The sequence below is a fragment of the Danio rerio genome, chromosome 6, assembly GCF_049306965.1.
Source record: "Danio rerio strain Tuebingen ecotype United States chromosome 6, GRCz12tu, whole genome shotgun sequence".
Classification (NCBI taxonomy): domain Eukaryota; kingdom Metazoa; phylum Chordata; class Actinopteri; order Cypriniformes; family Danionidae; genus Danio; species Danio rerio.
In genome coordinates this window covers 42,404,221-42,421,154 of record NC_133181.1, presented here as the reverse complement: position 1 = coordinate 42,421,154, position 16,934 = coordinate 42,404,221, and the positions used below count along the sequence as shown (strand labels likewise).

The 16,934-nt window shown below is 37.3% G+C and overlaps 1 protein-coding gene across 1 annotated transcript in view; it reads right to left on the bottom strand.

Annotated features, from left to right (window-relative positions):
• Window positions 1–2,988: 2,988 nt before the first annotated feature.
• Window positions 2,989–16,934, bottom strand: part of smarcc2 (SWI/SNF related BAF chromatin remodeling complex subunit C2) — a 30,200-nt gene continuing 16,254 nt past the window's right edge. The window contains exons 19-26 of the mRNA XM_021474611.3: window positions 15,463–15,721; window positions 13,714–13,875; window positions 13,574–13,641; window positions 10,604–10,724; window positions 10,017–10,180; window positions 9,799–9,933; window positions 7,479–7,788; window positions 2,989–5,112 (exon numbers count right to left, since the gene is read on the bottom strand). Coding sequence (XP_021330286.1) covers window positions 5,045–5,112; window positions 7,479–7,788; window positions 9,799–9,933; window positions 10,017–10,180; window positions 10,604–10,724; window positions 13,574–13,641; window positions 13,714–13,875; window positions 15,463–15,721 — 1,287 coding nt within the window. The 3' untranslated portion in view covers window positions 2,989–5,044. The remainder of the gene's footprint in view (window positions 5,113–7,478; window positions 7,789–9,798; window positions 9,934–10,016; window positions 10,181–10,603; window positions 10,725–13,573; window positions 13,642–13,713; window positions 13,876–15,462; window positions 15,722–16,934) is intronic.

The window sequence follows — 16,934 nt, the reverse complement described above, 5'->3', positions numbered from 1 at the left end:
CTTCCCAAGAGACCACGCATTGCGTACTATGGTTTTCTCTCTCGCATCCAGCCCCTCTGTGACTGGTTGCCATGGTTCAGACATAGCCGAGGCTACGTCTGTATGCTTTTCCCCCGATCGCTCTGCTCCCAGGAGTCCTGGAGAGGGTCCGTCAAGACTGAGTACAGTTACTGCTGGTAGCCCCGGTTTGGCCTACCAGGATTTGGTTTTCGGACCTCATAGCCCTGCTGGCGGATCTCCCGTGGGAGATCCCCATCAGGAGGGACCTTCTGTCCCAGGCGGGAGGAATGATACTTCATCCCCTACCCGACCTGTGGAAACTGTGGGTGTGGCCTCTGAGGGGGCCCACCTCATAGAGTATGGACTGTCAACCGAGGTTGCTCAGACCATTCTAAGCTCCAGGGCTCCCTCCACAAGGAAGCTTTATGCCCTAAAATGGGCTCTCTTTTCAGCTTGGTGCAGAGAACACCAGCTGAACCCAGTCAGCTGCCAGGTAGCCTCAGTGCTGGAATTTCTTCAAGATCGCCTGTCTGCTGGGTTAGCTGCATCCACTCTGAGAGTGTACGTGTCAGCTATAGCGGCCTACCGTTCTCCCCTAGATGATGAGTCACTAGGACAGGATCCGCTAATTCGTCGCTTCCTTCGTGGAGCCATAAGGCTAAGGCCTGTCAGCACACACAGGGTACCGACATGGGATTTAACATTGGTGCTCGAGGGCATCTCTGTTCCCCCATTTGAGCCACTGCAGGAGGCGTCAGATAAGTTTCTGACACTAAAAAACAGCTTTCTTATTAGCTATTTCTTCCTTAAAAAGGGTTGGTGACCTCCAGGCTTTGTCGGTTGCACCTTCATTACTGGAGTTTGCTCCAGGCATGTCCAAAGCCTTTCTTTATCCCAGACCGGGGTACGTGCCTAAGGTGCCCACTCATGTGGCGAGACCTGCTGTGCTACAGGCCTTTAACCCGCCCCCATTTCAGTCGTCGGACCAAGAGAAGTTAAACTTACTCTGCCCAGTTAGAGCTCTGAATACATATGTTAACCGGGTTATCAACTGGAGAAAGAGTGAACAGTTACTGGTCTGCTTCGGACCCTCAAAAAGGGGGAGTCCGGCAAATAAGCAGACAATAAGTAATTGGATAGTTGAGACTATCTCATTTACCTATCAGGCTGCTGGACGCCCTGCACCTAAATTTGTTAAGGCCCACTCCACAAGGGCTGTCGGGGCCTCCAAAGCTTCTATTTCGGGCTCAGCCCTTTCTGACATTTGTTTGGCGGCAGGATGGTCGACTCCACATACATTTGTGCGTCACTATCAACTCGATGTAGACCCCTCACCAGGGTCCTCTATTCTCACTGCGTAGTGTGCGTTCACAGTCAGCAGTGAGTCTGGCCTAGTGGGTATTGCGTTCCCCTAGCGTTCTGGTTAGACGCAGTGTTGAAGTTCCCTAGAAGGGGAACGTCTCGGGTTACGTATGTAACCATAGTTCCCCGAGAGGGAACGAGACACTGCGTATTCCGCCATACTCTCTTCTGCCTGTTACTTCTTTCAAGCAAATTCGAAGTTGATACTGAATGCTCAGTACAGGCTTTTATACTCTCTGGTCTGACGACACCTGCTTAATTACATTAGATTGATTTCACATGTGCTTCAAGACGCGTATAAAAGAGGTGTTCCCCTAGCGTTCTGGTTAGACGCAGTGTCTCGTTCCCTCTCGGGGAACTATGGTTACATACGTAACCCGAGACGCTTCCTTCATAATTTCAAAAAGGACTTATTTAAAACATATAAAATATATATCCTTCACACAGCTTGTATCACCGATGATGCCTTTATTGTGCAGAACTGTTCAGTGTTTTTTAAACCAAACTTAGTCAAAACTGGGCATCTCAAGCTACATTTCCTCAAAGGATGAACCAAACGCTGTTGAACATTTACACACATCTCAATGCAATGGTTAGCTTTCACCATAAAAAACGAACAAAAAAACCTATAGCCTACCACTACGATGTAAAAGTCCAAAGAGCTGAGCGGTCTGGACGGGGAATAACACTGCCTACATGTAATAATAGAATTGTGTATAACGTTACCTGAAGAGATTGTACTATGAAACTTAACCTGAAGGACAGGTTAAACTTTGATGGTATGCATTATATAAACCAAACGCCAAGTTCTTCAGCTGCAACGAATCGTTGAGGCTGTGTTTGTGTTTTCGCGGTAAAAGATGGGGTCACGCCCATAGACTGTAAAATATAGGTCACGCCATATTGAAATTAGCGGACAGCCTACCGTGATTCAGCCGGTAAAATCTCTTCACGTCCTCGACGAACTTGTAAACTGATTTTTTGAATTTCGAGAGGCTTTGCGTCAAATGACCGGTGTACCCACCGTCCCAGGTACATTTTCTGTTGATATTTTCACGAACACAATATTTCGAGGCTGAAGATGTAAAACGGCTACTAGACGGTTACGTGACGGGTCATCTCGAGTTTTTTTCGTTTGCAATATCTATGTTGCAATAATGCAGTGTTTGTCATAATTTAACCGGGCATACATACATACATACACACACATATATATATAATTATTTTTTCTTTTTTTTATTTAAGTGCCCAATCATAGCAAGCATGATAATGGTATAATTAATTACAGTTGACCTTTACAAAACACACTAATACTGTAATTATTGTAAGTGTAGTTCTTTTGCCTAATTAGAATTTACTTTTTAAAAATATCTGTCAATGTTTTTTTTTTTTTTTTTGATTAAAATGATATATTTGAGCATCTCTGTTCAGTGGTGTGTTGTAGTAATATTCAGCTTATTATAAGTGTTTGCTGCAGTTTTTGTCACCCATCATCTGGGAAAATTATCCCAACAATATCCTATAGTGTCATAATTATTGTATCTTTAAATCCCTGCTTAAAATGTTGGCTTTCTCCATATTTTAAAATATTTAAGACGTATATAAAATGTATATTCTTCACACAGCTTGTATCACTGATGATGCCTTTTATTGTGCAGAACCGTTCAGTATTTTTGAAACCAAAAATGAATCCATTCTTAGTGAAAACAGGTGCTGGACAGCTCCTGCTACATCTCTTCAAAGGATGAACCAAACGCCGCCAAACATTCACACACATCTCAATGTAATGGTTACCAGCTTTCACCATAAAAAAGTATAAACAAAATATAAAAAAAAAATCAAAAACAACAACTATACCACTACAATGTAAAAGACCAAAGAGCTGAGCAGTTTGATCAAAATTGACATTTTCAACACTGGTTATGAGGCGTGCAAAACTTCTGAGGTCGATACGAATCCGTTCTGTCAGTAATTCTGTATGTTGGACTACTGCATACCTGCGCATTCACATACATGTAAACAACGGGAGTGTATGTATGCGTGTTTGCTGATTCTCATATTGGCAGATTTTTACATCCATCACTACGAGCATTTGTAGTCTGGAAACAAATTAATGTAAATATAACAACGAAAAAACAACAACATACATACAAAATGATAATAAAAAAAAAATGCACACGCCACACACACACCACACACACACCCACACACACAGTCCAGCTTCATCGTATAAAGAGAATGATACTTTCACATGAACATGTCAATAATACGACAACATCCACAATCAGAAAGAGAAGGAAACATTACAGACATGTATAATATGATAACAGCATTACGTCGTTTCGTAATAGTGTAAAGAAACATATAAAAATACAAAAATAGGACGATTACAATATGAAGATATGAGATACACAGACCACAGCTGCAAACGTAACGTTAAAATCCCTTGTGTTTCTACTCATCAGGTAGTTGCCACTTATTTGTAACAAAACAGACGGTTTTCCTTCATGTCGTAAATACTTTCGGTGGGTTTGGCCTGATACTAAAACACTCACACACACACATACAACACATTCTTTAACAATCTGAACTGAAACATCAGTTCTGGCTTGAATACTGTATACTATAATGTATGATACGAACTTGATAGTAAAACGATTAATGTTAATGCGTTGTGGTCAGAGAAAGGAACCAATATGATTCCCTACAGCATCTCCCAATATATTGTCACTACTATTATTAGATATTTTAATACGCACGGCAATGAGATGAGAATGAATCTACTTTCACCTGTTTGAAACGCGGAGTAACTTACGATATTTTGTGTCAGATGACGTGCACACGTACCCAAAAAATAACATGCAGACATCAATTATTGATGACATGATTTCCAGGTTTTACAGTACATGTTGTCAGAGACGCCTCATACAAAGTAAACAGACTTAATACTAATTTGTCTTTTTGTTTTCTCATGCTAAAATCTAATCGTACGTTTAAAAAAAACAGGCCAAACCACTGAAGCTTTCACATTGTCCCGAAAAGCAAAACCGACATTCACACGCACACATACAAAGTAACGATTACAAAGTCAAGTTTTTTCTTCCCTCCGGACTTACTCCAAATCGAGTGCTTCTATGAATCAAATACAAAGATTGAGTGATTAAAAAGAACACTGATAAAGCGAACTTTAAGTCAGAGCTATGTTGTTTTTCCAAAAAGTAAGATTCGGGAAAAGTGCAATTTGTTCTTGGTTTTCTTTAGCGAGTACCTAAAATACATTGAGATGTTTCTGGAGTGCAGATCACGGGTACTTTGGATCCTGTAGTTAAGGGCTGTTACTGAAAACAGGACGGACAAGGATATATTGAGTCTTGTACTTGGATGCTGTCGGGGTCTGGAGTGCTTTTTGTGGGGTGTTTGAGTTTAAGACCTTTTCGAAAGTCCAAACCAAAGGTCTTTTTTTCAGTTTCAAGGACATGTTTAGCTTTAGCTATTTATTTTTGATGTTCAAGATGCTGACAAGTATTCATTTATATCATTTTCTCCCAAAATGATGAAAGTGACAAAAAAAAAAAAAGAAGATATCGCTCCCTTTCTCTCTCTTGATCTTTTGCTTTCTAACTCGTCTCCTTCATTTTCTTCTCTGGAATCTTTGATTCACTTTTTAATCTCACCCTCTGCTTTACTGTGATGGAGGCACCGGGGCTGTTGGATACAGAGAATCCCCTGCTAGTGGAGTGGTGCTGGAATCTGGAGGGGGAAAATAAAATCAGTTAGAAAATAATGCAATGATTATATTAGCACAGATGTACATAACTTCAGTGCATTCAAAGAGCATAAATCTTACTTGTCGGCAACTCATCTAAATAAAAGCTTACTAATTTTAGATTAAAAATCATGATTCATACACTCACAAGCCACTTTCATAGGAGCACCTGTCCAACTGTTCATTAACACAAATTTCTAATCAGCCAATCACATGGCAGCAACTCAATGCATTTAGGCATTTAGACACAGTCAAGACGATCTGCTGCAGTTTAAACCGAGCATCGTAACAGGGAAGAAAGATGATTCAAGTAACTTTGAACATGGCATGGATGTTGGTGACAGACGGGCTGGTCTGAGTATTTCAGAAACTGCTGATCTACTGGGATTTTCATGCACAATTATTTCTAGGGTTTACAGAGAATGGTCCAAAAAAGGGAAAATATCCAGTGAGCGGCAGTTCTGTGGGCACAAATGCCCAAATAACCCCTCGTTACAACCGAGGTATACAGAAGAGCACCTCTGAAAGCATGACACGTCCAACCTTGAGGTGGATGGACTACAGCAGCAGAAGACCACACCGGGTGCCACTGCTGTCAGCTAAAACAGGAAACTGAGGCTACAGTTCGCACAGGCTCACCAAAATTGGACAATAGAAGATTGGAAAAACATTGCCTGGTCTGATGAGTCTTGATTTCTGCTGCGACATTCAGATAGTAGGGTCATAAAGTATGAATTATCTCAGACTGGTTTCTTAAACATGACAATGAGTTCACTGTATTCAAATGGCCTCCACAGTCACCAGATCTCAATCCAATAGAGCACCTTTGGGATGTGGTGGAAACTGAGATTCGCATCATAGATGTGCAGCTGACAAATCTGCAGGCACACTAGCCCCTTTCACACATACAGACCTTTCCGGAAAATTGCCAGCAATTTTCCGGAAAGGTTGTATGTGTGAACAGGTCCTTTTTGAAAATACCGGTAAATTCGTTCTGGCTATTTTCCGGAAAGAGAAGTTGTAACATTACCGGCAATTTGCCGGAATGCTGCGCTGTGTGAATGCAGAAGGAAGATTCCCGTAATAAGCGCGTGCACGTCTAGAACGTGCTGACGTGAGACGTCTGCTTTAGCCAATCACAACAGTCAGACGCATTTACGTCCGCGCGGTTTGTGAGGATAAAAGCCTTTGAATATTTTTCCAGACACATTTAGCTGCTAGAAGTTAGTCAGATCACGTTTATATGTTCTTCTTAACGCCAACTGTGTAAATAATCATCGATGAGATGCTTATGATAAGCCGTTGTTTGTTTACCTTCAAGCTTTGCGTGCGCCTATGAGCGCCTGCACACGCACATATTATGAACATCTCGACTTGCGAAAGTGATCCTGCGAAAGTTGTTCACAATATTGATCATCCAGAGTTTGTAATGTAGTAAAATGTTTACAAATACAAGCGCAGCCGTTTAAAGCTCATTTGTGGTGAATGATGTCAGAATTTACCGGTATTTTGGAATGGATGTGTGAATGCTCTTTTCCGGAAAATTTCCGTAACGTCCTCGCCTGTGTGAACAGCACTTTTTTGAATATACCGGTAAAGTCGTTCCGGAAATTTTCCAGAAATTTACCGGTATCACTGTGTGAAAGGGGCTACTGTGTGATGCTATCCGCCTTGGATTCAAATTATAAGCTGACAGTTAAACAGCTGAGCGTGCATCTTTTAAACTTTAGATCTGTATTTTCGGCTTTTTTTCTGGTTGAATGTGGGCGGAGTAATACACAAAGGGTAAAGAGGCTTTATGGGTGCTTATATTACTTAAATATATCACAGCTATCAGCCAATCAGATTCAAGAACCAGACAGAACTGTTGTATAAATAAATAAATACTGTATATATATATATATATATATATATATATATATATATATATATATATATATATATATATATATATAGCAATGATCAATAAGCAACTATTCATACTAAAAAAAGCACAACTGTTATAATATTGATGATAATAAGAAATATTTTAAGCAGTAAATCAGCATATTTGAATTATTTATTAAGTGTCACATGACACTGAAGACTGAATGTAACTATGCTATTCTATTGCAGGTATAAATTACATTTTTAAGCCTATTAAAGTATATTTTAAAATTATAAAGTAGAAAGTTATTTTGTATAATAACATTGTATAGTTTTACTGTTTTAATAAATAAATATATAGCCATTAAAAATAGACCATAGCATAGACCCCAGACTTTTAAATGGTTTTATATGTTCACCTACTGGGGAAGTTAAAGTACAGTATTTATAAGCAGTAGTTTCTCTGTTTTTTGTATGCTCTTACCATGTGCTGCTCCAGCCTGTGTGTTGTTAGGAGGTGAACTGTGAGCAGCAGGTGGAGGAGGAGCTTCACTATGGGTATTGGTGGCAGTCAGGGGGGCGGGGCTTGGTGTTGGAGGTGGAGCCGAGGCGGTGGCGACGGGCTGGTGGGGCACAGGTGGAGCAGTTGCAGACTGACTGCCAGGCTGATTGCTGTGATGCTGGTGCTGGATTTGTTGGAAGTGCTGCTGTCGGGCTCTCATCTCAGCATACTTAAGCTGCTCCATATGAAATGACTGACGGTCCGCAAGAAGCTGCTGCCTCTGGTACTCCAGCTAGACACACACAGCAAAAAAAAAACATCCAGAGTGAGTCCCAGAACAATGATTCATAAAATTATGAAGAATTTAGGTAAATGATGACTTGATTTATGCCTGTGCCTCACAAAAATCTATATTATCATATTAGCATTTTAAACTTTTTTAGTCGATAGTTATTAGTATTTCTGTAAGTTCAAGGTTATTTATTAAACGAAACAAAGACTAAAACTATTGGTCAAAATATATTTTTTGTTAACTGAAATAAAATACAAATATCACAATAAATGAAAAACTAAAATGAACAGGAACTAAAACAGTCACTGAAAAACTGAAATCAAATATTTATTAGAAAAAAAATAATCGCATTGAAAGCCAAACACATTAGTCAATCGCAAAATTAAACATCTTTTTTATACTGTATAAACATAAAACTTCTTCATCTACCAAAAAATGTAAAAACTTTGTAAAACTTCTTTATATTTAAATTTTATTTTGTTGCATTATTTAGGTGTTGGGTTTAATGTCAAACGATTATGGCATTTTTTTTTACTAAGAATACCTAAAATTTCAGTAATGATAATAGCTGCAAGCAGCACATGCGGGCCAAATCTCAATAAAGGCAGAATGAAGAGGCCAACTACAGGCAAAACAAAACAAAAATGAATAGTATTTTTTGAACATTTTATTACACTTTTAAGGATTATTGATTAAAATCCATATAACATTTTTTTTTTCGTGCATTAGATGTGTATGCAATAGAAAGTCAAATTAGCATTAAGTGAAGTTTACTTATAAACTAATTTCGAGAGTATCACGTGCTTATGATTGGCCACGTCTGGTCCATCATTAGCCTACAACTGATTCACCAATCAGATGATTCCGAAACCACTATAAAGAACCAGTGGTTCTTATCTCAGTATCTTCCTCTTCCACCCCTGCTTCCCCTCCTTTCTAGATGGGCAACATGGTGGCCCAGTGATTAACACTGTTGCCTCTCAGCAAGAATGTCTCTGTTTTAAGTCCCAACTAAACCAGTCGACATTTCTGTATGGTGTTTACATGTTCTTCCTGAGCTCGCGTGGGTTTCCCCCGGGTTCTCCAGTTTCCTCCCACAGCCAAAAAAAACATGCAACTTAAGTAAAATGAACATACCAAATTAGCATCTTAGTCAAGCTCCTAGCAAGCCGCACATCTCTCCTTAGCCATCCCTATATCTGTCAGTTAGCCAGAAATAAGTTGAGGAGTCCATCGAGATCTACCTGAGCTCAAACTCCCCTTTCGCCCTGCTAACAAGGGGGAGCCCAGGGCCTGAGGATCTTATAAGCTCAGGGCTCCTTCCCGGGACAGCATGCCAAACAAGCTTATTGAACTCTTGAATAAAGTAATACTACTACTTTTTAAATCATTTTTAAAGTTTGTTTTTTATGTTCTTAAACTTAAAAAGTCTGTTTTATTCTTGTTCATGTAAAGCACTTTGAATTGCCACTTTGTATGAAATGTGCTATATACATAAACTTGCCTTGCCTTATTTTTTAAAGGAAGTAAAAAAAGTAAATAATTTTAAAACAGGCCCAACACTAGTTAAACCACAGTATGAACATCTTAGCACTTTCTGCTCTACAATGCAAACAAATACATTTCCTTATAATATTATTATTATTTATTATTACATTTTTAGGGAGACAGTGGAGGTCTTACACAGAAAAAAATGTGGGAACAGAGAGATACAGTATGTTAAGAATTGGCAAAGACCTCAAGTCAGAAATCAAATTTGGGCCAGTATGGTGTTTTTTTTTTTAATGCTAAACAATAAATTAACTATTAAACGAATATGGATTTTTTTTTTTAGTTAAACTACATTTTGTAAATCTTTTTAAAAACACTTTTAAGTGTATGGAAGATTTAAAATCATACAGCTTTTTATGACATTACTGTTAACTGTTCTTTTACAAAACTTTTACTATAATGAACCCGATGAACCACAGAATGTAAATATAGTGAACTACTAATAAAATGTTTCCTTACGGCTTCCCTCTCTCTGTCCATGATGGTTTCCAGCTCTTCAAAGTGTCTGAGTTTGATCTCCAGTTTCTTCATCTGGGTCTCCACCAGCAGAGCCACCAGAGACTTGATCTTCCTCTCCTCCACCGCAGCCAAGTGCTGATCGGAAAGAAACAAGGAATGCAGCGTTCAGTGTTGTGTTTGCAGGAAAGCTGTTTGTTTTCTCTGCGCTTTACACACACCTTAGCTTTGACGGCGGCAGCGGCGAGTGCAGAAGCAGCGGCGGTGGCCAGGTTTCCCTCTCCTACATCTCTCTCCACCTTGGCTTTCTTCTCTCCTTCAGTCTCTCCATCCCGCTGAGCCTCTTCTGATCCCTCCTTCCGCTCTTTCTCCTTCTCACCATCGGCTGCAGGGATTCACAAGAGTTCAGGTAAGTAACTTTACCGCTGTATCTTGTGTTTAGGACTCTTCTTTATGGTAAACACATTGTAAAGGGTGTTTTTGATAATGCTTTCCGCAACAAATCGGATTTAGTGTTAGTGTAGATTTACATCTTGCAAGATAAGCTAATTATTTTGGTCAACAATCTATTAGTGTATCATACTGCAAATCTGCATCGTTTATCATATGCATTTAAGTGTCAACTGGATTTTTCATTCATTCATTTTATTTTTAGCTTAGTCCCTTTATTAATCAGGTGTCGCCACAGCGGAATGAACTGGCAACATATCCAGCATATGTTTTACGCAGCTGATGCCCTTCCAGCCATAACCATGTACTGGGAAACAACTGGATTTTTATTGTCCACATATATTTTATTGCAACACACCCATTTCTGAGTCTGTTTTCTCTGTTTCCCTCTCCGTCTCCACTTCTCTCGCTCTCTCTTCCTCTTTTTTGCCGTTTTCTCCTTGTTTTTCTTCTTCCTCACTGGCTCCATCTTTACTTTCCTAAAAATGTAACACACACACAGAGTTAATGCTTTTTTTTGTATCAGGGAAATATCATAGATATAAAGTTGAAGTGAAAATTATTAGCCCTCCTGTGAAATATTTACCAAATGATGTTTAACAGAGCACAAGAATTTTCACAGTATTTGCTATAATATTTTTTCTTCCAGAAAAAATCTTATTTGTTTTATTTCGGCTTGAATAAAATTAGTTTTACATTTTTTAAATATCATTTTAGTTTTTATAATTTATTTTTAATATTATTAGCCCCCTTAAGCACATTTTCTTTAGATTTTCTAAAGAACATACCATCGTTATACAATGATTTGCATAATTACCGTAACCTGCCTAATAACAAAGTTATGCCTTTAAATGTCACTTTAAGCTGAATACTAGTAAAATATTGTAGTCATCATGGCAAAGATAAAAAAAATCAGTTATTAGAAATTAGTGATTAGTTTTATCATTGTTATTATAGTTATTATAAATATATATATATATATATATATATAAAATTATAGTTATTTTATGTACTATTTTATATACTGTATATAAAATTAAATCAGATAGAATAACAAATGTTTGCATACATTACATCAGGAAAAAATCCATTATACTCTAATAGACAAGGTTTATTTAAGGTTATTTAAAAAACAATTGGTCCCCTTTTATTTTCTTTCTACAAACTTGTGATTACAGTTTTTCTCAGTTGCTTTGGTGCATTTCTCACAACACTATTTACAGTTGCACAACAGTTAATGCATATCTCAAAACAATTAGTGATTTGTTCACATCATAGTAGCAGTTTCTCATTCCTTCCAACAAATTGCAAATGCTTTTGAACATGCATCAATTGCTTTCATACAATTTTGCTCTTTTATAACATTATCATCTGCTTATGTCATGTCAGTCAAAATTAACTAATCTTGTGAATGCTGAATAGTCACTACATATAAAAATAATAGTCCTCATTTCATTACTTAAGTCATTACATACAAAAATACTGAAGTAGTTGTCAAAATCTGTCAAGCTAATTTTATTAAAAAAAGTTAATCTTTTTTTTCTTCCTGAAAATGTCTTAAAAATTGAACAATTTCATGAATGATTTACAGACCTATGTGTGTTGTAGGTTCACTTCCAATATGTACTGCAATACTGTTTACAGTTGTGCACAACTCTAACCAAAGGAAGTTTATGTTTGTTATAAATAAGGGTGTATTTTTTTTGCACAATGCTGTGAATAAATTAGAATTGTACAGAGCATATGCTGTTAAAATGAGAAACATACATATTCGGTGTCTTGTACTCAGATACCTCACTAAATGCAGTGATGTCTAACTTTGTTGTAGTTTTCAAAGGGCTATTTAAATAGTATATACATACTGTCTTGAGCATTTTCAGGAAGTGTCAACAAAATCTGACTTTTTTTGCTTTGGAAAAAATGAACAGAGTAAGCTGTCATAATAAAAACATGACAAAGACATTTGACTATCTTGTTCATAAACGATGTCAGGACTTTTCATCTTGATGACACTGACACTTTCATTGACATCAATAGTTGCTTTTGAGGAATGAGCTATCCATTTTGAGCAAGTGACACACTTTTGCAGGTTATCAACTAGGTTTTGCAGTTTGTACTAATTGTTTTGAGAAATGCATTAACTGTTGTGCAAATGTAAATAGTGCTGTGAGAAATGCACCAAGGCCACTGAGAAAAACTGTAATATGTTTATTATGCCTTTAGTATCAACTTTTACCATTGTATAGTGAGTGGTTGGTTGGGGGAATGCATGTTTGTTTTTTGTTTAATTATTATTTTTATGATTGTTTTTTTTTTTTTTTTAAATGTCTAATTGTTAAAAAAATAAGTTTTATGTTTATATTTTTAAAAAAGTGTATTTACAAGTGAATGTCTGCTAAAATGTCTAATAATAAAAATATTAAACCACATAACAACAAATGTTTTTATTTGGTATTGTTGGTATTTTGTTTATTAATTATGTAATAATTAATAAAGCATTAAAATGAAAATTAATAAAATGTATATACATGAAATGTATATAGTCAAGCCCAAAATTATATATACCCCAAGGACTGTATCAAAAATGTATATATTTTTTTTAAATTATTTTATGCAACAACAACAAAAAAAAGCTCTGACTGACAACACTTTATCAAACATAGAACTAAAATTGTAAATCCAGGACCGGGGGAGGCCAAGCTGAAGCACTTACTCTGGTCTCCCGGGCTCTGCAATGGTTGGGGAAATCAAAATTGAACCAAAACAAACCATTACAATTGGCTTAAGATTGGCAATGAAAATTCAGGAATTGCAACCAGCAGAACCTGGGAAGTTTTTTAAAATTGTAAATCAAGAGAGTTTTCAACGGGTTTCTAAATTATTTATACACATGCATTCACTCATTCATTTTCTTTTCGGCTTAGTCCCTTTATTGCATTATATCAGGGGTCACCACAGTGGAATGAATTGCCAACTTATCTAGCATATGTTTTACGCAGCAGACGTCCTTCCAGCCATAATCCAGCACTGGGAAACACCCATAAATTCTTACATTCACACACATACACTACAGCTAATTTAGCTTATTTAATTCACCTACACTGCATGTCTTTGGACTGTGGGGGAAATTAGAGCACCCGGAGGAAACCCATGCCAACGCAAGGAGAACATGCAAACTCCACCTGTCTTGAACCAGCGACCTTCTTGCTATGAGGCCACAGTGCTAAGCACTGAGTCACCGTGTCGCCCACATGCATACATGCAACACATACATAAACATACACACATTTTCTTGGACTCAACTGAACATATATCTTTTCTCGTTTACCTTACTGTCTCTCTTCTCTTGACTGGGCTGACCTTCGCTGCTCTTATTCTCTTCACCTCCATCATCAGCTAAAAAACAAACACAAGGGTCAATTCTCTCTCATTAAGCACCACACAAGTCAAAATCGATTTGTTCATTACAGGGTTTGTCAGAATCTTCCAGGCCGGTTCCTGCGATGCCGCTGCCCTCCAGGCCGTAAAGAGGATCTTGCCTCCCGCTGGCCCGGGCCGCCTCCTCCACCCGACGCACATGAGCCTCCACCAACGCAGCTGGAACCTCCTCCTTCATTCGAGAGAACTCCTCTGACAAACACAAGACAAACGAAACCCAGCTAACAATTTTGTGTTTAACAGACGTCTAATAGACATCTAAACGTAGACAGCTTGGCTAAAACAAGGCTAAACTTGGGCTGTCAATGAAAATCTAATTAATGTCTAAAAATAACCCGAATAGACAGATTGGACAGACTTTATACAGTATGTGAAGTCATTCATTTATGTTAATTTGATGACTAGTTTTGGCTTATTCTTAGACATCCATTAGATTTTTACTGACAGCTCAAATTTAGCCTTGTTTTAGTCAAGACGACTATGTTTAGACGTCTGTTAGACATCTTGTAAAAACAATAAATGCTTGCTGGGGATGCTCATGTGGAATCAAATAAAACACATTCATTCATTTATTTTCTTTTTGGCTTAGTCCCTTATTTTTCAGTGGTCGCCACAGTGGAATGAACCGCCAAAATAAAACACAATAAGAAAGTATTTCTCTTTTTTGGAGCTTAACTACCCAAATTCCTATTCATCCTTCATCAAAAAAAAAAAGAAAAGTCATAGAGTTTTAGACATTTCAAAGTTAAGATTTACATTTAGTTATTTAGCATAGTGTTTCTCAACCACGTTCTTTAAGGACCACTAGCTCTGCACATTTTCCATGTCTCCTTAACCAAACACACTTGATCCAGATCATCAGCTCATTAGCAGAGACTAAAAGACCTGTAATGGGTGTAACAGACAAAGGAGACATCTAAAACATGCAGGAACATGGTTGAGAAACACTCATTTAGCAGATGATATAGTCCTAAGTGACTTACAAATGAGGAGACATTCAATAAGAATAGGCAGTACACACAGGAAGTGCTAATTATTCATAGGAACTGTTAGTGCTCAGAGAATTATGTGCTAGAGAAGTGGATCTCAAACTGCACCACCTCAAAAATGTTTCTCCAAGTACCACCATAATGAGTAGAATTGAAATGCAGTAGCGTAGTAGGCCCAGTAAAGAAGCTACAGCACTGCACAGTTCACAAAACAGGCAGATTAATTCCTATTATTAAGAATATTTATTATTATAAGCCACTTTAAACATTATAAATAGTTTAAACATTAACACTGTACTGTGCTTATATGTAAAAAAAAAAACAAACAAACAAAATAAAACGATAACATTTAAATTGAAATGTGCTTTTAAAAGTTATTCAAAAATGGTAGGCTACTGTTCTTAACAAGCAAAAAAAGCTCCTGTACTTAAATGTAAAGTATGAACAGATAGTAGCCTTTTCATCAAAACCTGGAGATGTTGCTTGGACCGCATAAATATAGGCTATATGTCATCACATTGATATATAATTCATTTTTGGTAATTTTTGAACTATATGTAGCATGTACATGTGATATATTTGATTCCTCCGCGCACCACTAGAAGGAAGCTCACGTACCACTAGTGGTACAGGTAACACAGTTTGAGAACCAATTTGCTAGGGTAATGGGGATGGATGAGTATTATTTATTTTGTAGACTGTTTCTACAAGTGGTTTGTCAAGCCCGCTCACCTGTGTGTTTTATTTTTATGTACATTTAAATGAGCATTTTAAAGGTGTGTGTTCTCACCAAGTGCAGATTTAGCTGCGGCGGACGCTACTCGAGGGTCCACCACAGAGGCCAGGAAGGCCACAGTGCTCATCACAGGGTTTCCCGCTTGACTGAATGGTACAGGCTGGTATGCAAGTGGACCCAGAGACGCAGAGCTGTCCTCCAGGTAAGGGTCTTCAATCGGCAGACGCAGGAAGTGGAGAATACACTCATCCTGTGTGCGGCTGCCCACGTGCTCAGATACTTTATTCCAGTCATCTTTATACATCTCTAGACCCTGAGAAATAAATATCAAGTGTTTTGTCACTTAATGATTTTCTACAATGAGTTTCAAAAACACATTACAACAATGTACAACATTGTGTGGTGCAGGAAAAGTGTCAGAAACCGGTAAAAAAATATTCCATCAATTTTTTCCGATGGATTTTTTTAATTTATGGGAAAAAATAATCCTGTTGTAAACATAACATGAAAATAATTAAATGTTTTGCTCTACAAAGTAATAAGTCACACACTTTTATTTTTCTCATAAACTGAACAAGCCTATTGTATAACCCCATAAGAAAATCTTGAGAGAACCCAGAATTATTCATCCGGGTGCTGATATCATTCCAGTACCCTTCAAGCAAAAAATAAATAATTATATCACGGGTTGTACAAAAAAACAACAACAACAACAATACCACAGCACAATTATTTCCGGTATTGATAACCTCATTTGTTACTCATTTTGTCAGTTGTTTTAAACACCAAATCACATTGATGTCTGGATGGTTTTGCATAATACGGGTATTTTTAAACCTAAGATTTTATAATTTATTTAAGTTTTAATCATGTATATTTCAAATAAATGCAGCCTTTGTGATCAGAAAATGTACACAACACCATTTTACCACATTTTTGAAAACAAAACCATTATTGTATTTGCATAAACTACAAAAGAATGGTTTTGTGAGAATAATGAAGTCATCCACATATTGTATTGATTCTGTTTATAGTTATGTGTGAGTTTTTGACAACCTAAACACCAATGGCGGACTACAGGACTGCATTTGTGAATCAATATGAATAAAGCTGCACAAAAAATCATTTAGATATCGCAATCTGATCATTCACAAATAGTCACATCGCAGAACATGCAATGCTGAGCATGGATTAAATTTTATCTTGTGCATGTGTTTTTTACACCTATGACAGTATGAGGATTTTAAAAGCATTCAGGCGAAAGAAATTTGTGAATTTATAATATGTATAGCTTTATGTACTGATTAATTTTGTTGAATTATTTACACAATGAAGACTATGCAGTATTACTTTGCATTTGATTATACAATTACTGCACATCTGAATACTGATAGGCTCCTCAGAAAACAATTAAACATTGTTTATTTCATTTGTTTCTTTTACTTTGGTAATCAACTCTCGAATGCAGGGGGACATTTTCCCCCCTGTCCCCCCGGGGATTTACGCCTGAGATGCTAATAAATGTA